This window comes from Meleagris gallopavo, chromosome Z, assembly GCF_905368555.1.
Source record: "Meleagris gallopavo chromosome Z, MGAL_WU_HG_1.1, whole genome shotgun sequence".
Classification (NCBI taxonomy): Eukaryota; Metazoa; Chordata; class Aves; order Galliformes; family Phasianidae; genus Meleagris; species Meleagris gallopavo.
The window spans coordinates 41,484,175-41,503,388 of record NC_139435.1 but is presented as its reverse complement, the minus strand read 5'-3'; the positions used below and the strand labels follow the sequence as shown (position 1 = coordinate 41,503,388).

At 38.1% G+C, this 19,214-nt stretch overlaps 1 protein-coding gene across 5 annotated transcripts in view; it reads left to right on the top strand.

The window, feature by feature from the left end:
* FANCC (FA complementation group C) overlaps positions 1-14,110 on the top strand; it is an 89,834-nt gene extending 75,724 nt beyond the window's left edge. For 4 of the 5 annotated variants that reach the window (XM_085214021.1, XM_085214020.1, XM_085214024.1 and 1 more), the window contains 5 exons: positions 2,363-2,438; positions 3,288-3,369; positions 7,943-8,114; positions 10,287-10,487; positions 12,583-14,110. In XM_085214021.1, coding sequence (XP_085070147.1) covers positions 2,363-2,438; positions 3,288-3,369; positions 7,943-8,114; positions 10,287-10,487; positions 12,583-12,726 — 675 coding nt within the window. In that variant the 3' untranslated portion in view covers positions 12,727-14,110. Of the gene's footprint in view, positions 1-2,362; positions 2,439-3,287; positions 3,370-6,961; positions 7,093-7,942; positions 8,115-10,286; positions 10,488-12,582 lie in introns of those variants that run through there. The other variant, XR_014880629.1, reaches the window with a different exon arrangement.
* The last annotated feature ends 5,104 nt before the right edge of the window (positions 14,111-19,214 follow it).

Here is a 19,214-nt window from a genome sequence, read left to right as displayed (position 1 = left end):
GAGGGAATGTGTCATTTTATTTATTTATAAGGTACATACATGTATTTCACACATGAAGTATGTTTACCCAAACTGAAAGTGGTCTTCACTGGGTTTAGAAGGATGTCACATTCTCTAGTCCGTATTCCTACTCTGTGTTTCAAGAGTTGATCTGTTTTACTGGCTATTCTCTTACTCCAAAAGGAAAGATACAGTTCTGAGGTATGGACACTTGAATCACGAAATAGCTGGAAGTTGGAAGGGACCTCTAGAAGTCATCCAGACCCAAACCTTTTGTTCATACAGAGCCACCTAGAGCAGGTTTGCACAAGACCATGTCCAAACTGCTTATAATATCTCCAAGGACCTTCGTAGTGACAAAGTGTTTCTTAATGTTCAGAGAAACCCACCTGTGTTCCAGTTTGTGCCCATTGCCTCTTATCCTGTCACTTCTTTGCACCCTCCTGTCAGGTGTTTGTAGACATTGATAAAGTTGAATCTGAGCCAGCAGTGTGTCTTGGCAGTTCAAAGGGCCAACTGTACCCTGGAATGCAGCAGGCCCAGCATTGACAGAGGGTGAGGGGAGAGACTGTCCCTCTCTCCTGTGCTTTGTGGCCTCATCTCCAGCACTGGGTGCAACTTTGGGTGTCACATCAGAAAAGGGACATAAAACTGTAGAGACCATCCAAAGGAGAACTGTGAAGATGGTGAAGTCTGAAGGCAAGAAATGTGAGGAGCGGCTGAGGCCCCTGTGTGCGTTCAGCCCAGAGCAGGGCAGGCTGATGGGAGGCCTGATGGCGGCTGCAGCTCCACATGGGGAGTGGAGGGACAGCGTTGAGCTCTGCTCTGTGTGACAGCGGCAGGGCCCGAGGGAACGGCATGGAGCTGTGTGAGGGCAGGGACAGCTGAGGGTTAGGGACAGGTGCTGCACCACAGGGCAGTGGGCACAGCCCCAGGCTGATGGAGTTCAAGAAACATTTGGACACCTCTTTCAGATATATTGTTTGAATTTTGGGTGGCGCTTTGTGAAACCAGAAGTTGGACTTAATGATCCTTGAGGGTCCCTTCCAACTCAGTATATTTTTATGACTGTAAGATCCCCTGAATGTTCTCTTTTCCAGGATGATCAATCTCCTCCAATCCCTTGATCATCTTGGTGGTCTTACACTGTTCCACTGTCTCCAGGTTTCTCTTGTACTGTGGGGCCCAGAACTGCACACTGTGCTCCAGGTGCATCTTCAGCAATGCTAAGTGTGAGGATTATCTCTCTTGACCTGCTGGCAATACTTTGTCTAGAGCAGCCAAGAATAGTGTTACCCTTCTTAAGACGAGGATGCCCTGTCAACTCCTGTTCAACTTGGTGTTCACTGGAACCCTGGGCCTTTCTTTGTAGAGCTGCTTTCTATCTGGGTGGCCCCCAGCATGTCCTGGTGCCTCAGATTGTTCCTCTCTAAGTTGACAGGACTTTGCACTTTTCCTTGATGAACTTCTTGTGGTTCCTGTTCTCCAGCCTCTGGATGGCAGCATGACCCTCAGTGTATCCATGACTACTCCCACTTTTGTGTCATCAAATAAACTTGCTGTTGCACACTGCCCCATCATTCAGATTGTTAATGAAGGTGTTAAACTGGATCAAACCTAGTACAGACACCTAGGGTACACTGCTGATTTTGGTCTCCAGTTTGATGTGACAGTCATCATCACCCTCTAGGCCTGGGTGTTCAGCCAGGTTTCAATCCACCTCAAATGGAGTTCATACTGTACTTGCACATTCATGCTGTACCTTGGACATGCCTATAGTAGATGCTTACAGAACAAAAAGATTAAAGGTATGCTGCTGTTAATCTAACGATTACATAAGTAGCTATGTGCTCATCATCTGAATTGCAAACACTCAGATAAAGAAAGGACTGGTTTGTTATCTGTGATGACCCTACTTTGTGCTGAGTCACATCCTAAGAATTTTACTTTTCCATTTTTAAACAAGCAATAATCTACATTACACTCCTATATGTTGTTGATGTTACTAATTCTTAGTTTGATATAGTCCATGAGCCTGTTTACAGTTGAAAATGAAATTGAACTAGTATCTATTTTGGCCTTTGTGTATTAAGAATGAAGACATTCATGATTACAGGAAAAAGCCTATTCATGTTATTAGGTTATATCTTAATATCAATCCATAAATAATTTTTAACAGCCAAGTTTTTCATAGGTATCTCCCTTTCTTCTTTATATCAAATCTTAAAATTAAGTGTAGAATTACTTCTGTTCTCTTGCTTCAGACTGTGTTGCTAGCTACTGTGTTGGAAGAGATTGTTTGCTATGGGCTTGTTTTGAAATCTGACCAGAAAGCTCTTAAAATAATAATTTTTTATCTTAGCATAAATTTCCTCTGAAGGCCTACTTCCCTCACCACTACCAGCCTCTTGTAATAGCTCTACTAAGACGCCCTTTTGGTAAGTTTCTTCAGGACACATTTGCAGCACTATCTAACTTGCGTTGTCTTTGTATGTGTTAAAATAACTTTAAAAAGGACTAAGACTAAATTTTGCCACTTCCTAAACTGGATGTTTTGGCGTAGCAATTTAAATAATGTTCTTTTAATGCATTTTTTAATAGAAAGATCTAACTATTACATGACTATAACACAGATACAGCTTTAAAGAAAACTGCAAGAGAATAACAAGAAAGATTGCATTTCTTTTGTATTAAAACTATGATATTAGGAATTAAGACAAGATATGAAAGAGTCAAGGCATACTAAATATAATACCATTAGTTGTGATTATACGTCATATATATACAAAAATTCTGTACTGCCTTGTTGTTCGTCTCTGAATAGGAGAAGCTTAATTTCTGCTGCTTAGGTTCTGCAAACCTTACTTTCTTGTTTCTTTTTCTTTTTTTTTTTTTTTAGATTTTCCATTTAAATAGATCACAAAATACTACTCAGTGTTGTGCAGTTTTTCATGAGCAATAACTTCTGCTCCCCTCACAATCTATTGAGGTAGAATTTACACAAGGATACATCAGCCTTATTCAAAGAGTACCCCTAACTGTAATTTCTCACATGGCTCTGTCGGTCAGATTTCTAAGAACAACAGAAACAGTTATTGTTGAAAACTGGAAAATTTTAAGAAGAAATTTTAATTCCTTGATGATAATCAAATCAAAATAAAGCCAGAAGCTTTATTATATCTTAGTGTGTTCAATTTTATTGTTCTTTTCTACTTGGACAGAAACTTTTCAAAATAAAAAGTGAAAAGCCATCTTCTGAGACTTTTATTTTCATTCTCCCTCCTCAGAATTGCCATCTACACACTGGCTGGAGCATTTGAAACACATTTCGGATATGCTCAAGTCTATAGTAGAAGATATAAACATTAGGTAAGCAGTATTTCTAGCTTTTTGTCATTTGCATGTGTTACTTTGTGAAAAGTCTAAAAGTCATCTGAAACAACCACATTTCATCAAGTCTGTATTCTTCTGTTAAATTTAGCTTTGTTTTAGTCTAGTGCTTATGTTACTTACTGAACAAGAACTTTGTAGCATCTATGCACCTGGCCAATATGCCCCTGAGTAAAAAAAAAAAAAAAAGCCTTTTTCCTTAAATTTCAGCAGACAGCTAGCTGTAAATACTTACCTACCTACTCTGCCATTTCTCCCATTAAATTTTAAAACTGATTCATGATTGCATTTCAATTCTGTTTAACCAGAACTTTGAAAAGTCACTGTCATGTCCAGAGTGGGTCCAATGCAAAGTTATCAACCAGAACTTTTCCTTAGGATGCAGTATCCTAAAGACACTTAAAAGGAGCCAGTTTTGGCTCCTTAAAGCATCACGAGTTAAGTTCTGAAGAAGTACTGTGAGAATATGCATGGAAAGGATCATCAGGTGGAAAGACAGAAGCCATATCATGAGCTGGAGGAGAAGGAGATGAGCATATTGGTTGGAAAGCTGATATGACACTTCCCCATTTTTTTTGGTGTAACAGGAGAATACTTCCACTGAAAAAGCAGCTAATTTTGGAAAGAGCCTTTTGGATATGGCCTGTTTTATGTATGAGGTTATACTAAGTTTCTAAAGGCTTGTACGAACATTCAAACTTTCTAATTTTATTCATGAAGATATTTCAGTGTTTGTTATATTGCTCTTTGAGCTGACACCCCATTTTCTGACCTGTTGCCCTTTGGTGTCTGTTTTCTAAATAGTTACTGTAATGAGTGATTGTGCTTGTTTAGGTGAATTCTGCTTTAGTAGTAGATATTCCAGAACTATATGGAAAGAATGAAAAAATGATGTCTGTATAGATCTGCTTCAAGAGTGAGCATTCCAAAAGAATATTAAACAGCTTTTAAATTTCCAGGAACCAGTTTCGTTTTGATTTTAAAAATGAAGTATCTTAATAGAAACATACAACACCTGGGTGATACAGATTCTGAAAGGCAGATCCTTGAATCCACACTTTGTTTTGGTCAATGTGTGAAGGCTTTTATTTTTGTTCTTGTCAAAAAAAAGCTTGTTGCTGCTCTCTCTGAGGCTTGGCTGTCTGGTGCCTGTTTCTTGCTTTCTGTATGAACTGCAGCTCAGTGCTGTGTCTTGTCTGTTCTGCTCTCAAATCTGTGAAACGTTTTTGTCCTTGAAATTGATCAGTGTCTGACCCCAGTTTCTTGAAAGTATGTAACTCAGAACAAATAAAATAACATTTGTCATAGAGTAAAAGAAGCATGTTTCTTTTCCTTTGTTCTCTAGCCCGTTATTGGCTTATATTGTCTTTTCATCTCCTTTGCCTTGTTAATTAATTAATATGAGTTTGAATAGTATTGTACTTGCCAGAGTATCTTCCTACTTCCTTTAGAATTCATGCAACAATTATTTTTTCTCCAAAATCCCATTCAGCTGGCAAGAAAACAGATCTGACCTAAGTTCTTAAGCACTAATATCAACAAGGAACTGTATTTAATTTTCATTCATTGCTTTACTCCTGATTCTATATCCTTTCTACTTAATAAGATTAACAGAGGAGGAAAAATAGCTACTGCACAGTGTATTCTTTTCTCTCATAGTCACTACTCTCTGTTTTTAAGGTGCTCTGATTTTCCAGTGATTTTGTTTTTCACCAAACACTGAGTCTTACAGCAAAAATCTTTCTGTCCTCTTCTAATGAACAGATTGCTTCATGTTTAGGGACATGAACATGATTTAGAGGTGAGTTATTAGAATATTATGGTTAGGTTGTAGTTGGACTTGATGATCTTGAAGGTGTTTTCCAACGTGAGCAATTCTGTGATTCTGTGTTCAATTATTTTTATTATCTTTAGTCATCTCAGTAAACTATAAATATTATGTGATATTTTAAAACAAAATGAACTTACATAAGGTTGGGGGGAAAATAACATCCCAGAAAAAATGAGCCACAATAGATTGGTTTACATGGTTGCCACTACAGAATAGGCAGAAATTGTAATGGGGACAGAAGTGGAAGTTACATTACCCTAGACCAGGCACTGTCATGGTACAGGAAAGTCATGGTGAGTTGTATGCTTAACAGTGTCTAAACTATCTAGGAAAAAGTAAGATTCTGTTCTGCTTAGTACCTGCTAAAAGCAGTGTACTACATATGTCTAAGGACATGTATTTACTGTTCGAGCTATGAATGCTTCCAGTCATAAATACTGCCAGTATTACCCATAACTATCTCGCAATAATTATCTTTTAATTAATTTTTTTTTTTTGATTGGGTTTCAGACCTAACCTATCCACTTATATTGTCACAGCATTATTGGTCAGAATTATGGTCAGATAAGTAGTTTATTTTGTTGAATGAAAGACTGTTGTCCTAGATCACTATCTAGGTTTTGTTTTATTTTTCAAAGGTTTTTATGTTGCATTTGCAGATTCTAATAACTTCAAAGACTTTAGCAGTGCTGATCCTGTTCCCTTATCTAAGGAATTTTAGTGTCATATTTTGTCATAGATCTCTAGTTCTTTGCAGTCAGGGACATGCTGCCACCCTCCAAAAGTTGTAGAATATGGACAATGGTGTCGTCTGTATCAGTTAACTCAGTTTTTCTGCCAATTTTATATCAGCCTCTTATGTATGATGTCAGTGGTCAAGTTTATCAGAAAAAAATAATGCAGTAGATTTGTCTCCTAAGAATTGGATTTTGACACCCTGGGATTCTGTGACACATAGACAATATCATTTACAGAGTCAGTAAGTTCTGTGTTACCCATAAACAACATGAGTCAACAATATAAACTACACATAGACACAGTCTAGACATAGACAAGACATTATCTGTGCACATCAAGTCCAGTCATAAAACAGGACATTGCACCTGTTTAGAAAGTCATAATGATAAAACAGTTTATTCCAACTATCATTTTGTCACATTCTCCAGGTGATGTATTAATACCAGACAAATTCATTAACTCTAGAAATTTCTAAAACATTTTGAAATTTCCTGAGAAAGTTGATACTGCAGCTCTAGGTATCCCCAGGAATGAAACTTAAGAAAAACCTATGATTTTTAAACACTTTCCCTGACTTAATAGGATTATTTGTTCCTGGTTCTTGATCTCCTTTCAGTTATCCTTCTGTCTGTCACAGAATCAGAGAATCGTAGGGGTTGGAAAGGCCCTCTAGAGATCATCTAGCCCAACCCTCTGCTCAAGCAGTATCCTTACAGTAGGTTACACAGGAACGTGTCTAGACAGGTATTATCTGCAGAGGAGACTCCACAACCCCTCTGGGCAAACTGTTCCAGTGTTCTGTCACTCTCACAGTAAAGAAGTTCCTCCTCATATTTGCTCAAACTTACTGTGTTCCAGTTTCTGCTTGTTGCCCCTTGTTCTATTGCTGCACACAACAGAAAAAAACCTGGACTCCCTCAACTTGACTCCTGCCCTTTAGATATTTATAAACTTATTTATAAGCATTGATGAGACCATCCTTCTCTTTTTTTCTCCAAGCAGAACCGCTCCAGCTCTCTCAGTCTTTCCTCATAAAGGAGATGCTCCAGGCCCCTCATCATCTTTGTGGACTCTACATCTGCTCTTGTTGAAACTACCAAGTTCCTCTCTTCCCAACCCTCCCATCTGTTCAGGTCTTACTAAAAGGCAGCAGAATATACACCATCCCTTCATGCATGTTATTGATATAAATGTTGAATAAGACCAGACCCAATACAGCTTGCTACAGGCCTTCAACTAGACTATGTACAGCTGATCTCTGCTAGCTATTCTTTTTTTCATGCTCTGTTTAACTTTTTGATTATGGGAAGCCCACCTTTGGTTTGTGTCACTCCCTTCTGTCTCTTTTTGTTAGTTGGATCAATTGTGATGAAAATGATCTAACTTTGCTTTAGATGATTACGTGAGAGAGTGTAGAGATAAGCTGTGGCCCACTCAGATCTTTCTTTTCCTTTGCAATAGCCCAGATTGTAAGTATCATCCAAATCTTCATTAAAGAGGAACTGAATTTTAAGTCAGGATATGGATATCCTTAAAAAATTTATTCTTACTTCACCTAAATGTACTTCCTCATAAGCTACCAAAAATATGTGCTGTGTAAACAAGATAGAGAAATTGAAAACCAAAGTAAGACAACGGTACCTTAGAATGTAGTATTTAAATTGTGATTTAAAATTTTGGTAGTCCTTAGACTGGAGAGTATAAAGTAAGAATAATTTATGGTGTATATTTTAATACGTAATATTTTGTCACTGCTATATATTGGAAACTGCTGTTAGAGATACTCTGTTTTATGGGCAGATTAATATGTTAATAGCACTGAGTGTATCCTCTTTTACCTGTTTGCAGATAAATGAGTCTGCTTAGCAGGTAAAGTATTATCTTAAAGCTATCTTTATTTTCATATCAGTGCTCTTTGCAGTTAACCTAAGAAATTTTAAAATGTTTAATAAAATATTTAAGTGCATAATTTTCATTTTCCAGCTCTTCTGATGACCTTTATGAAATCTGGTTTTTGGTTGCTTGTTTTGGAGACTGGGTGGATATTGCAGCAGAACAATTAATGAAAGCAGCTGTAGCTCCAGATGCTTTGCTGTGGCTGTTGGCTTTTTACTACTGTCCTGAGAATGAAAACCAACAAAGGACTCAAACAATGGTGGGTAGTTAATAATAATCAGCAATAATCCCTCAGTAGTCTGCTAATATCTCATAAAATATCTATATATATCTAAATATCTATAAAATAAATAGTACGCAACCAGCATACCAGAAAAATTGAAGCTCTATACTGAAGAAGGAAGGTACTGGTTTTGCAAGGTCTCGTGGGATCTGTACTGCAGTGGAGAAGTGGAAAACTGATTTCTATGAATTTTCTTGCTGGCATTTAGAAACTCTTCCCACTTTTTAAAGACTTGTATAGATTAGCACCTTTTTCTCTTTTTTTTAAATAACGTAAATGCATTGAATTAGAAATACAACTACTCTGGGAGTTACAGAATTCTGCACTCCTGTGCGATGGCTTCTTCTGAGAAGGAAACACCAGACAATTCACAGCAGCAGTTGAAGTAGTGAAGATAATCATCACAGAATCCCTGAATCCCAACCTCACTCATCTACTCTGATTTATCTCATAATGTGCCAAAAATCAGCAGAGATACATGCCATATATATATAAAACATATAAGGATATTACATTCCCTAAATCTCTAGCAGAATGATGCAGTGTCAGAACTTTAGTCCCTGTTCTGCATAGACTGGTGTGTGTCTCTGTGTGCCTGTAAATGCATGGAAGTCTTTAACTGAGACCTGTTACGCAAGTCTGAACTAGCCTAAGCAATCTGATCTAGTAAGCCCAGTTTTAAAATCTGACTATAGTGTCTAGTTTTTCTAGTTCAAAAACTGATTTGATTTAAAAATGCAGCTTAATACATCACACTAGTAAAACAGCATGCTGTCATTTTACTTCTAACTGTCCTGCATATTTTGTAATAAAGTCATTCCTTCCTTCCCCCTACTACCTATGCAAGTTCACATATCACTTTTAATTTTTTTTCTCTTTAATTTCTTATACTCCAGGAGCAGAGCTAGAATACTGATTTTAGATTAGAGGTACAGTGGTGTAAAGAAACCAGAGTTTTAGAATATGCTTTTGGGACAATACTCAGTATCCAAGCAATAAATACGGCCGAGTAAAGCCAAAGTGCTGAGCTCTATATATACACAGCATTTTTCAGTTCCAGCACCTCAGAATGAAATCACATTGCCCCATGTGTAAAACCTTCCTATTTGTCCCTTATACTATCAGTTTGTTATTCTCAATCATTGTATGACAAACTTCAGTGAGAAGAAAGCTTTTCCACTGAGATCCCATGCAGTTACTCATAGGTCAGTGTGATCGTGAGTTATTTTGAGTGAAAAAAACTTATTTGCCACAGATTAGGCTACTTGACACATATTCCTACAGCTAATGCTAAGCTTATGCCTTAAGTTAGGTCTTGCTTTTTTATTATAGCCTTTTCAGACTATTTATGTTAATGGAGAAGGGATGAAAAAAAATGAGGTCAGGTAACTGACTGAAACAAGTTGTCTTTCTGAACATGGTTGAGAAATACCTGTCCTTTTGCGTTTGTAGTGCTATATTTTTTCCCTGGCCCTTGCACTTATGTGTTTGCAGGTTAAGTGTTTATCTATGTATTTACTTGCTTATGAATTTGTTTAGTTTAGATAGAGTGAACAAAATTAATGTTAATTTTTTTTATGTTGTGTAAGAGCCAAAGTCTTCTGTTTTCTATACCCAGTAAAAATAAGTTTTTATTGGCTAACTCAAAAGGTAAAAACATAATTTGCAAGCAACACAGGAAGATGGAAAAAAATGGCATTCTTACCAGAACGTTTTATCAGTTGAGGTCAGGTTGCATGGGGATTTCATTGATTTTAGCAGCAATGCTGAAATAAGCCCCTGAGGATCCTCTGTTCTTTTTCCCACAATGCAAAAATCTGACCATGTTCAACTGAGGGACTTTCTCTATTTCCTTTTATTATTAAAAAAGGTCAAATCCTGGCTTTGTGCCCTCCTTGCTTAGTTTGCAAGACTAAAGAAAGTTAACAAATCCATTCTGCCCAAATTTGTGGATGAATCAGTATGAAAGAAATGTGTGTACTGCCCTTCTTTCCCTGTTTGCCTTGCTGCCTAAATGCAGACTTCTTTATGTTTGAGTATTTCTGCCAAGTATTCCCTTTCTGATTAGTAAATAAATCCGTAGGAAAAATACCATAGGTGACTTTTACTCTTCTCTGATCCTGCATGCTTTGAAATTGTTTCTTACAGGTAGAATCTCGAGCAGTCTACAGTCATCTAATGATGTTCTACAACCGTACTGTCCTTTCATTTGGAGAGCTGCAGGCTTCTATAAACAATATAGCAGATACAGAACAATATCATACCCAGTGTCTAGTAACACATCTTCTTACCAACTTTTTACTCTTTTCTTCTGGAGGACACATGATTGCACAGGAATGTATTTCCCATGTAAGTAGTGATTGGTTTTTTTTCCCCCCCCCCCCCCCCCCAGTTTAAGTAAAACATTCCTTCCTTAGAAACTCAGATTTAAGATTCTACATCTTAAGAAAGAGAATTAAAGAAGATCTGACTATACAAACAATAGCTAATCTGTTGTATAATCTGTGTCGGTCACTCTGAAAGAAATATCTTCTATTTAATTCCATGGAAACTTCAACAAAAACAAAGAACACATTAACACTATTTGATTGAGCAAAGCACTACAGAGCACTATTTTTCAGTACAGTCACCACCATTAGCTATGCATTTTCTCCAGGAGTGAACAAAAGTCTGCATGCCATGTTTGTAAAAATCTGCGCTAGCAGATGTTACCCAGTGTTTCACTGCTGCTAGACGGCTAGGAAAATGTTGCCTACGCAGTCCATTTTTTTTGGCCTGAACAGATGGAAATCAGAAATCACCAAATCTGGACTGTATGGTAGATGTGACAGGACAGTTCAGCCAAGATTGGCACTGTGCTCCATGGTCTTCGAACTGGTCTGGGGCCTGCCCATATCATGTTAACAAGAGAAAGGTTGTCTTCTTTTGCAGTCTGATTCTGGAAGTTTGAGCCTTCAACTTGATAAGCAGTCAGAATTGATGGTTTGTTGGGGTTCCAGGAAATCCAAGAGGATTACCCCTTTCCTATCCCAAAAGACAGTGCACATCGCTGAGGTGAAGTGCACCTTCAGCTTTTTCTTCAGTGAGGATCTGATATGTTGTTCCCCCAGAAAGTGCTGTTCTAACTCTGGCTCATAGTGGTAACACCACATCTCATCACTGGTAATGATGAGATTTAGGAAACTGTCACCTTCAGCCTTATATTGGTTCATACAGTGTTCTTTCTGTTCATGTGTGAGCATTGAGGGACCTACCTAATACAAACTTTGCTATATCTCAATGTTCTCGTCATCATTTCCAATGCACTGAAACTGGCACTCAGTTCTGTACACAGTTCCCTGGTCATAATCCACCGATTCATATGGATGAGCTGATTGAGACGCTCTTCATTTCATGACATGATAGCTGTGCATGACTGTACAGAATGTGGCTTGTCATTCATGTCACTGTCGCCACTGCTGAGACGCACCACCCACAGCATCACTGTTTGGTCTCCGTAAACATTCAGCATCAGTGAATGTCAGGGGGTGAATTGTTTTTAATATGGAGGAATTCAGTGACAGACCTTTGCTTCATACACACTTCCATGTCAGGCTGCCCCTCAGCTGCCATCTGTTGCACAGCACCAAAATGTAATCGAATATTGGTAGGAAGGTTCAACCTCTATTGCTGTATATCAACATACTCCTCTGCCATTGTGGGCCAACATAAAAGCAGTTTTTTATTTCAGCTATAGTCTATTTTCCTTCTTGACACATCTTGACTGGAAAAAATATTCTGTCCTAACAATAAAGCTGCAGAAATTCTCCATGCAAAATCTTGCAACTAATGGATGCCTATTTGATTTTATATTTGATAAGTTAAATAACTTACACTCTCTGGTAGTTTTATGTGTTTCTTCTATTAAGGTACCCAAAACCATACACAGCACCAAATTGTGCTGCATGGAAGTGACTTTGGTTGGCTTAGTAAAACTTGAGATTAACCCACCGGATCTGCAAAAATTATGCCTTTGGGTCTGTCTGTGGTATTTTGTCATCATCTAGCAGAGGGATATACTTTTACTCTTTGAAACATTATAGAATTGAATTGTCTCCCTAAACCCATCAAGAATTTAATATGCTTTCAGTTGGTTTCCAAGGAGACAGCTCCTAAATGGTTGGTCTGTCTATTTGTGTTTAAAAACTTTTTGATATCTTGATTTATTTCCCTTTAGTCTTAGATAACCCCAGATGTTTCAAAGATGCCGAATTTATCCACGATGTGTCAAAACAGACTGCTTGGACAAAATGAAATTTTCTTTTGAGCTCAGCTTTTATTTTCAGAGCATCTCATGTGTTTAGCTGTAAGGGGCAGATCTGCGTTATATTCCTGATATTAATAGAGAATAACTTGCACTTAATAAATTAATTGCATTATATCCCATTTCTCTATTTTCCTTCAGATTACTGAGACAACTGACATGAGCAAGGAAGTTTGTAGCCTTCTTATCCGTACTGCATACAGAATTAAACATAATGGAGGAGAAAACCAAAGGACTGTGAAGCTGTTGAATGAACTTCTTCAGAAACTAGCATTGGAAGTTTAGGTTTTCAATGTTGTCTCTATCCAGTCAGTAAGTTAGATCTTTATTTGGGTGTCTGCCTTTCATGAAAGTCTTGCACTGCAGGTTAGCAAGGGTAGAAGAAAAATCTCTTTCTTGAGGTTATCCCATAACCTTTTCTCCCCCTGCGCTGTTTAAAAATGTAAACTGTGAGGACAAAACAGAATTAAAGAGGGTTGAAAACTTTGTTCTGAGCTCCTTCTTTTACAAAAGACCTATGTCATTTAAAGCAGTTTACTCATCTCCTTGTTTATCTGGCTGCAGATCAGTTTTTCTCCCAAATTACTCATGGCTTTATGAGAAATTTTATCCAATTGTTTGGTTGGTAAGTTGTTTCTAAAATGTTTTGTTCTATAATTCTGCTTTTGTGTGGCTAATGATGATCTCAAGTGAGAGTTAATGATTCATGGTGAGTGCACTCCATGTTCTCAGGAAATCAACAGTGTTTCCTGAACTTGTTAATTCTTTTTGAAAACATTTCCAAAATAAAGCTCCTTTCATGTTTGTTATATGATTATTTAACACTGCTGCAGCTTTCACAGGACAATGTTTTCTGCAATGTAAAATGCCAATAGCTGGTCTCCATCAGCAGATGCGGCACAGAAGTTTCTGTCAGCCTATTTTCTGTGAGGAAGTCTTTTTTTTCATGCAGACAAAATAGGGCAAGTTATAGTTATATGGAAATTCCTATTTGAGGCCCATATTTCCTAAAAAGAGAGGATTGTGGTTGCAAGTCATCTCCTTCTTTTCTGTCTCCGGAGATATGGTTTCTTTGCTTACTTCTTTCTTTGTCTAATAAGAAGAGTGTGGACAACGAGGAGTGCCTTCTTATTTTTATCCAAGAAGTTTTGTTCAGTCATTTCTAGGTTAATTAAATAAAATAAGCATGAAGAACAGTTACAGTACAGCATCTTTACTGATTTCACAGAACCACACAATTGCAGGAGTTGGAAGGGTTATGTATTACCTACCTAGCTTTTATATCATCATTTACTCTGTGTTAAAAGATACCACTTGAAATCCTTTGGGTCCCTTGCAATGCAAAATATTCTGTGATTCTGTGAAATAGTATTCTTGTATATGACATCAAAAGTGTGTGTATCTTAAATTAGTACAGTTTTATGAGTGTAACATTTGTTTTTGAGCAAGGGAGAAGAAAAATGATGTTCTTAGTTTTCCTTGGCTACACAAGAAGTGGAAGTACATTTTCTGTTAACTGTTGACTGAGTACTTACAATTTTGTTCCTAATGAGTCACATCAGACTGAATTACGGAAGTTATGTGCCCTATTGGCAAATTTGTTAATGTATTTGTGATGTTTGATTCTAGCCTATGAAAAAATAGTAAAAAAAAATATGTCTGTGAAGAACACTGCTTTTTGTGTTTTTGGATTAAAAACAGTTCTCAGTGAAAAAAAAATTAGAGAGTTATCTTGCATATTTTTAGTTGGTACACATATCCATAAAATCAAAATAAAGCAACCTAATTTTCAATTCTGTGATTATTATAACTGAAGGGCAGGTAAAGTCTGGTGGAAGAATGTCTTACCCTTGGCTGAGGAGCTTGTGAAAGATTGTTTAGGCAAAATCAATGTCCACAGATCCATGAGTCCCAATGGGTTTCACCCACAAGTGCTGATAGAACTGGCAGAAGTGATTGCTGAACTGTTCTTTGTCATCTTTGCAATTACAGACTAGTCAGCCTCACTTCTGTCCTGGAAGGGTTCTGGAGCAACTTGTTCTGGATGCCATCTCCAAGCAGTTGGAAAAAAAAAGAATGTTATCAGAAGTAGTCAACATATATTCACCAAGGGGAATTTATGTTCAACCACTTTGGTAGCCTTCTATGATGTCATCACAGTTTTGTTAAATGCGGGGAGATGTGTCCCTTCTCTCAGCGAGTCTTTTGACACCATTTCCCACAACATCCTTGTAAAGATGAGTAGGAAATGTGGGAAAGATGAGTGGGACAATGAAGTGGATTGAGAACCAGTAGACTCATAGAATTCAGAGGGTCATGACCAATGGTGTAGAGTCTGGTTGGAGGCCAGTAACTAGTTGTGTTCCCCAGGGGTCAATGCTGGGTCCAGTCATCTTCAACATCTTCATCAGCTACCAGAATGAAGGGATAAAGTTCACCCTCGGCAAGTTTGCTAATGTTTCAAAGCTGGGAGGAGTGGCTGACAGAGCAAAAGGCAGTGCTGCCATTCAGCAAGACCTGAACAGACTGGAGAGTTGGGCAGAGAGCAACTTGATAGATTTCAGCAAGAGAAGTGTAGAGCATAGCACCTGGGGAGGAATACCTGTATGCACCAGAACAGGCTATGTAGGGGCTGACCTCTTGTAGAGGAACTCTGCAAAGAAAGACCTGGATGTTCTGATGGACAACAGGCTGACCGTGAACCAGCAGTGTGATCTTGTGGCCAAGAAGGCCAGTGATATTCTGAGTTGCTTTAAAAAGAGCAAGGCTAGCAGGTCAGGAAGTGATCCTCCCCCTCTACTTTTTCCTGGTGAGGCCACATCTAGAGTACTGGGTGCAAATCTGAGCTCCCCAGTTCAAAGAAGACAGGGAACTGCTGGAGAGAGTCCTGCAGAGGGCCACAAAGATGATGAGGGGCCCGGAGCATCTCCCTTATGAGGAAAGGCTGAGAGAGCTAGAGCAGTTCTGTGTGGAGAAGAAAAGAGAGGGATGGTCTCATCAATACTTATAAATATGTTTATAAATATCTAAAGGGCAGGAGTCAAGTGGAAGGAGTCCAGGCTCTTTTCAGAGGCATGCAGCAACAGAACGAGGGACAACAAGCAGAAACTGGAACACAGTAAGTTTGAGGCAAACATGAGGAGGAACTTCTTTATTGTGAGTGACAGAGCATCGGAACAGGTTGCCCAGAGAGGTTGTGCAGTCTCCTTCTCTAGAAGTACTGAAGACCCACCTGGACACTTTCCTGTGCAAACTGTTTTGGGGAACCTGCTTGAGCATGGGGTTAAGGTAGATGATCTCCAGAGGTCGCTTCCAAACACTATGACTTTGTGATTCCTTGTATTAAACTGAATGGTTTGTTGAACTGAGTTTTTGGTACGTAGTGGAAACACCTACAGAGTGTTCTCTGTAGGATGAAAAACACCCTGAAATTTGTCTCCAAAGGAAGTGTCCCATTGTTTGACATGGCATTCCTTAAATTCTCTTCATGTTAAAACTGTAGATAATCTTACCTAATTAGAAGGATTACCAAAGAGTTGCAATGCATGATTCTTGCAGATTTGTTAATTCAATGCTTTGGGTATTAAGTTGCTGGAGATGAATTTTTAACCATCCTTTCACCGTGAGTTTTTTTTTCACCACTAACAAAATGCATGGAAACTCTTGTAACTTTCTTAAACAAAACCAATATCCTATTAAATAGTGAGAGATGTATTCAAGCAGAAAGGAAATGTTTAGTAATAGCAGAAAGAACAAAATGAGCTGTGAAAAGGTATATTCTAGTTTTCCTGTGTTTATCTTATTAAGAAGTACTGAATAATTTAAATATTACAAGGAGTGTTTGCTGGCTTGCGGAGATTTTAAAGAAAAGCAACCAATTGAAGCTATCTGTAACTTTAAAAAGGAACATCTGTACTGGCATTCTTTTTGTTTGGTCTAGCATACTTATAAATCTTTAGTGTTTCTTTTTCCTTGCTCTTTCACAGTACCTGAATTATGATCTAACATTGATATAAACCATGATTTTGTGGGATGTCAAATCTGCTTTTGTTAATGTGCCAGTGGTAGGCAACAGAGTGCTTCTGGTAGATCTGAGTAGTGGAAGATTTCTCCTATGGTGGCTTCTGCATCATCTGCCTAATGAGTATCACCTCCTCTGCAGTCTGCTTTCTGAAAAAGTCCTTTGGAGCCTTCAGGGCTGTACTTACGTGCAGAACCAGCCAAAAAGTCCTGAAGTTGGGACTACAGGTCGATTGTTCCCTTCCTTCCAATCTCCATGTCACCACACACTCTCATTCTGGATATTATACTGCATAGAGAACTTTTTAAAATGTTATGCTTCAAGGAGTTGCTCTGACTAGGAATACACCTAGTAAATTTAGCATATTTGTTGATGTTATTTCACTCCAGCCCAAGATTGTCATGTTACAGCCCTCTGTGTTCTGCATGCTGTCCACCCAGGGAAAAGGGTGGTTGGCATCTATGGGTTTTCTTCAAACAAAAATAGTGCTGTGGCTTCTCTTCATTTAGGATCTCAGTGTTGTGCATGTACAAAGCAGAATGCACTTTGTTTTGCGAGGTGTGCTGGGAACAGGTGTGTGTGTTACTAATTACTGCAGTTTAGCTGAGCATCAGTAAAATATTAATCTGTTGCTTCTGGGATCTACTTTCCATAGTGGTATTATAAATGTGCAGAGAAGTGTTCCAGAGAGTCAGATTAAAGACACAAGCAAAAGAATATTATTATGGTAGGTTATAGTTCATGCTGTGGAACTGCATGTTTGGCTTGGTTTTGGTTTGGGGTAATACAATCAAAAAAAATCTTAAGTGTTATGCAAGTTACTGATGAAAGGTCCAGCAGAAATAACGAGCAACAACTAAAGCAAAAGCTGAAAATACCAGTTTGATCCTTGTATTTCACGGACTATTAAATGACCGAATAAAATGCTGATGTTGTGTGTGAGTAAAAAATGTTGTTCTAAATAAAATGCAGTTTTTTATTGTGATGTAAGAAGGAGTACAAGAAGGTGAGAATTTCTGAATATCAGCTGCAGCTGCCAGACCTCAGTCTGAAAAGTCAAAACCTATAATTTTATATGAGGAGTGCTGCACCTGACACGAGCATGTTTTTAGTCCATGTCTTCATATTTTCCATATTTTCCATATTTTCCAGTCTTCAATGGCTGTGTTAAGCTATCATCATATTCTGTTGGGTAACACAAGTTACATCACTGCAGCCAAACAATTTGGTGCCAGAGGCCTCCCTCTAGCACCTAATTCAGTGCACTATTCCCATATGGGTCTGTTTAAGTCCACCTACCTCTCTGGTACTTTCTTTTCCTCATGATAGATGTTTTCCTTTAGATACTTGTCTGGATTTAACACATACATTGATGGGTAGCCAGTTCTGCTGCTGCTGCCTTAACAGGGGGCAGCTTATGTGTTGTTGGGTGGTCTGTTCACAGTGAGTGCCAGCAAGGGGCTTCCCTTGCTTGTGTTGGCCGCCTTCCTTTAACCCACTGTCTGTCTGCTGGAGGAAATAAACCTCACCAGCCCCTGACAGTGGCTGAGTCCTTCTGATGGCCAGGATCCAGTGGGAGTGGATTCACAGTGAATTCAGAGGGACTGAATTGCTGTAAAACACTAGGAAAAAACATGAGATTTTTTTTCTCAGATTTTTTTCTCAAATAATCTGCAGAAGAGTTCTAGTTATGTTGTCAGTAGGCAGAGATTGTTGCTTAAATTGTATTTTGTGTTCTTGCATGTGTGTGAAGGAAGAAAGTAGAGAAGGGAAGAAAAAAAAAGCGCACTGAAATTCTTGCAGAAATTTGGCAGTGATTTTTCATATACAATTTAATGGTGGCACTTTTCTAGAAATAGGAAATAATTTCATCTATGACAGTTAGCCTGAACATCAGCAAATAGCAGAAAACTTCAAACAGTGCTGTATCTTTAATAGTTCTGTGTACTTACCCAATTCTCTATGTCTTGACAAACCTTGCTATTCTAAAAGCATGCTCCATAATTCTTCTGAGCTATGCTAGACAGACTCATTTCAGAAAGCAGCAGCCCCTTGGAAACAATGTCCCTCTCTGTTATTTTGAATAAAAATACATGTCAGGCCCATGAACTTTTGCCAATGCATATTTCCATCTAGAACACATTTTGACGTGTTCTTGACCATAATTAACAGTTCCACTTAGTAAACTATGTTCTGAGTTACACTGTCCTTGAGATTCTCCATGTGTGTGTGCCTAACCAAACTGTGTATACAGCTGTTTCCCTCCATGCTGTTTCATTTCTTTGTGGAATTGCTTGGAGCCTCCCAAAATGATGCACTCTGTGTGTTGTATGCTACTGATAAAAGTTCCCTTAAAAATTAATGTGTGAGAATGTAGCCTTTTTTTTTAACTGATAGTGCTGTAAATTCTAATGTGTTTAATTTGCCTAAAATAATATATTTTTTTAAAATTTTAAACTAAGTTGTAATGGCAGCTGAAAGCACAAATTTCCAGGTAGTACTGTCTTTCTTGATAGAGAACTTTGATGAATGTTTAACTTTTCCTAGAAATGTGATGATTGTTGTGCTGCATTTCTACATCAGCTTGAGCTGAATGCGAATAGAGAGGGAAAAGCAATTCTGAAATTGCTTGGGAGAGCTGCCCTGAAATTTGGTGTGAATAAATTCTTAAGTTGGAAATTACTGATATCTGAAAAGATGGAATCATTACCATCTTGTCTAGAGACATGACAAAAATACAAATGTTTTCTTT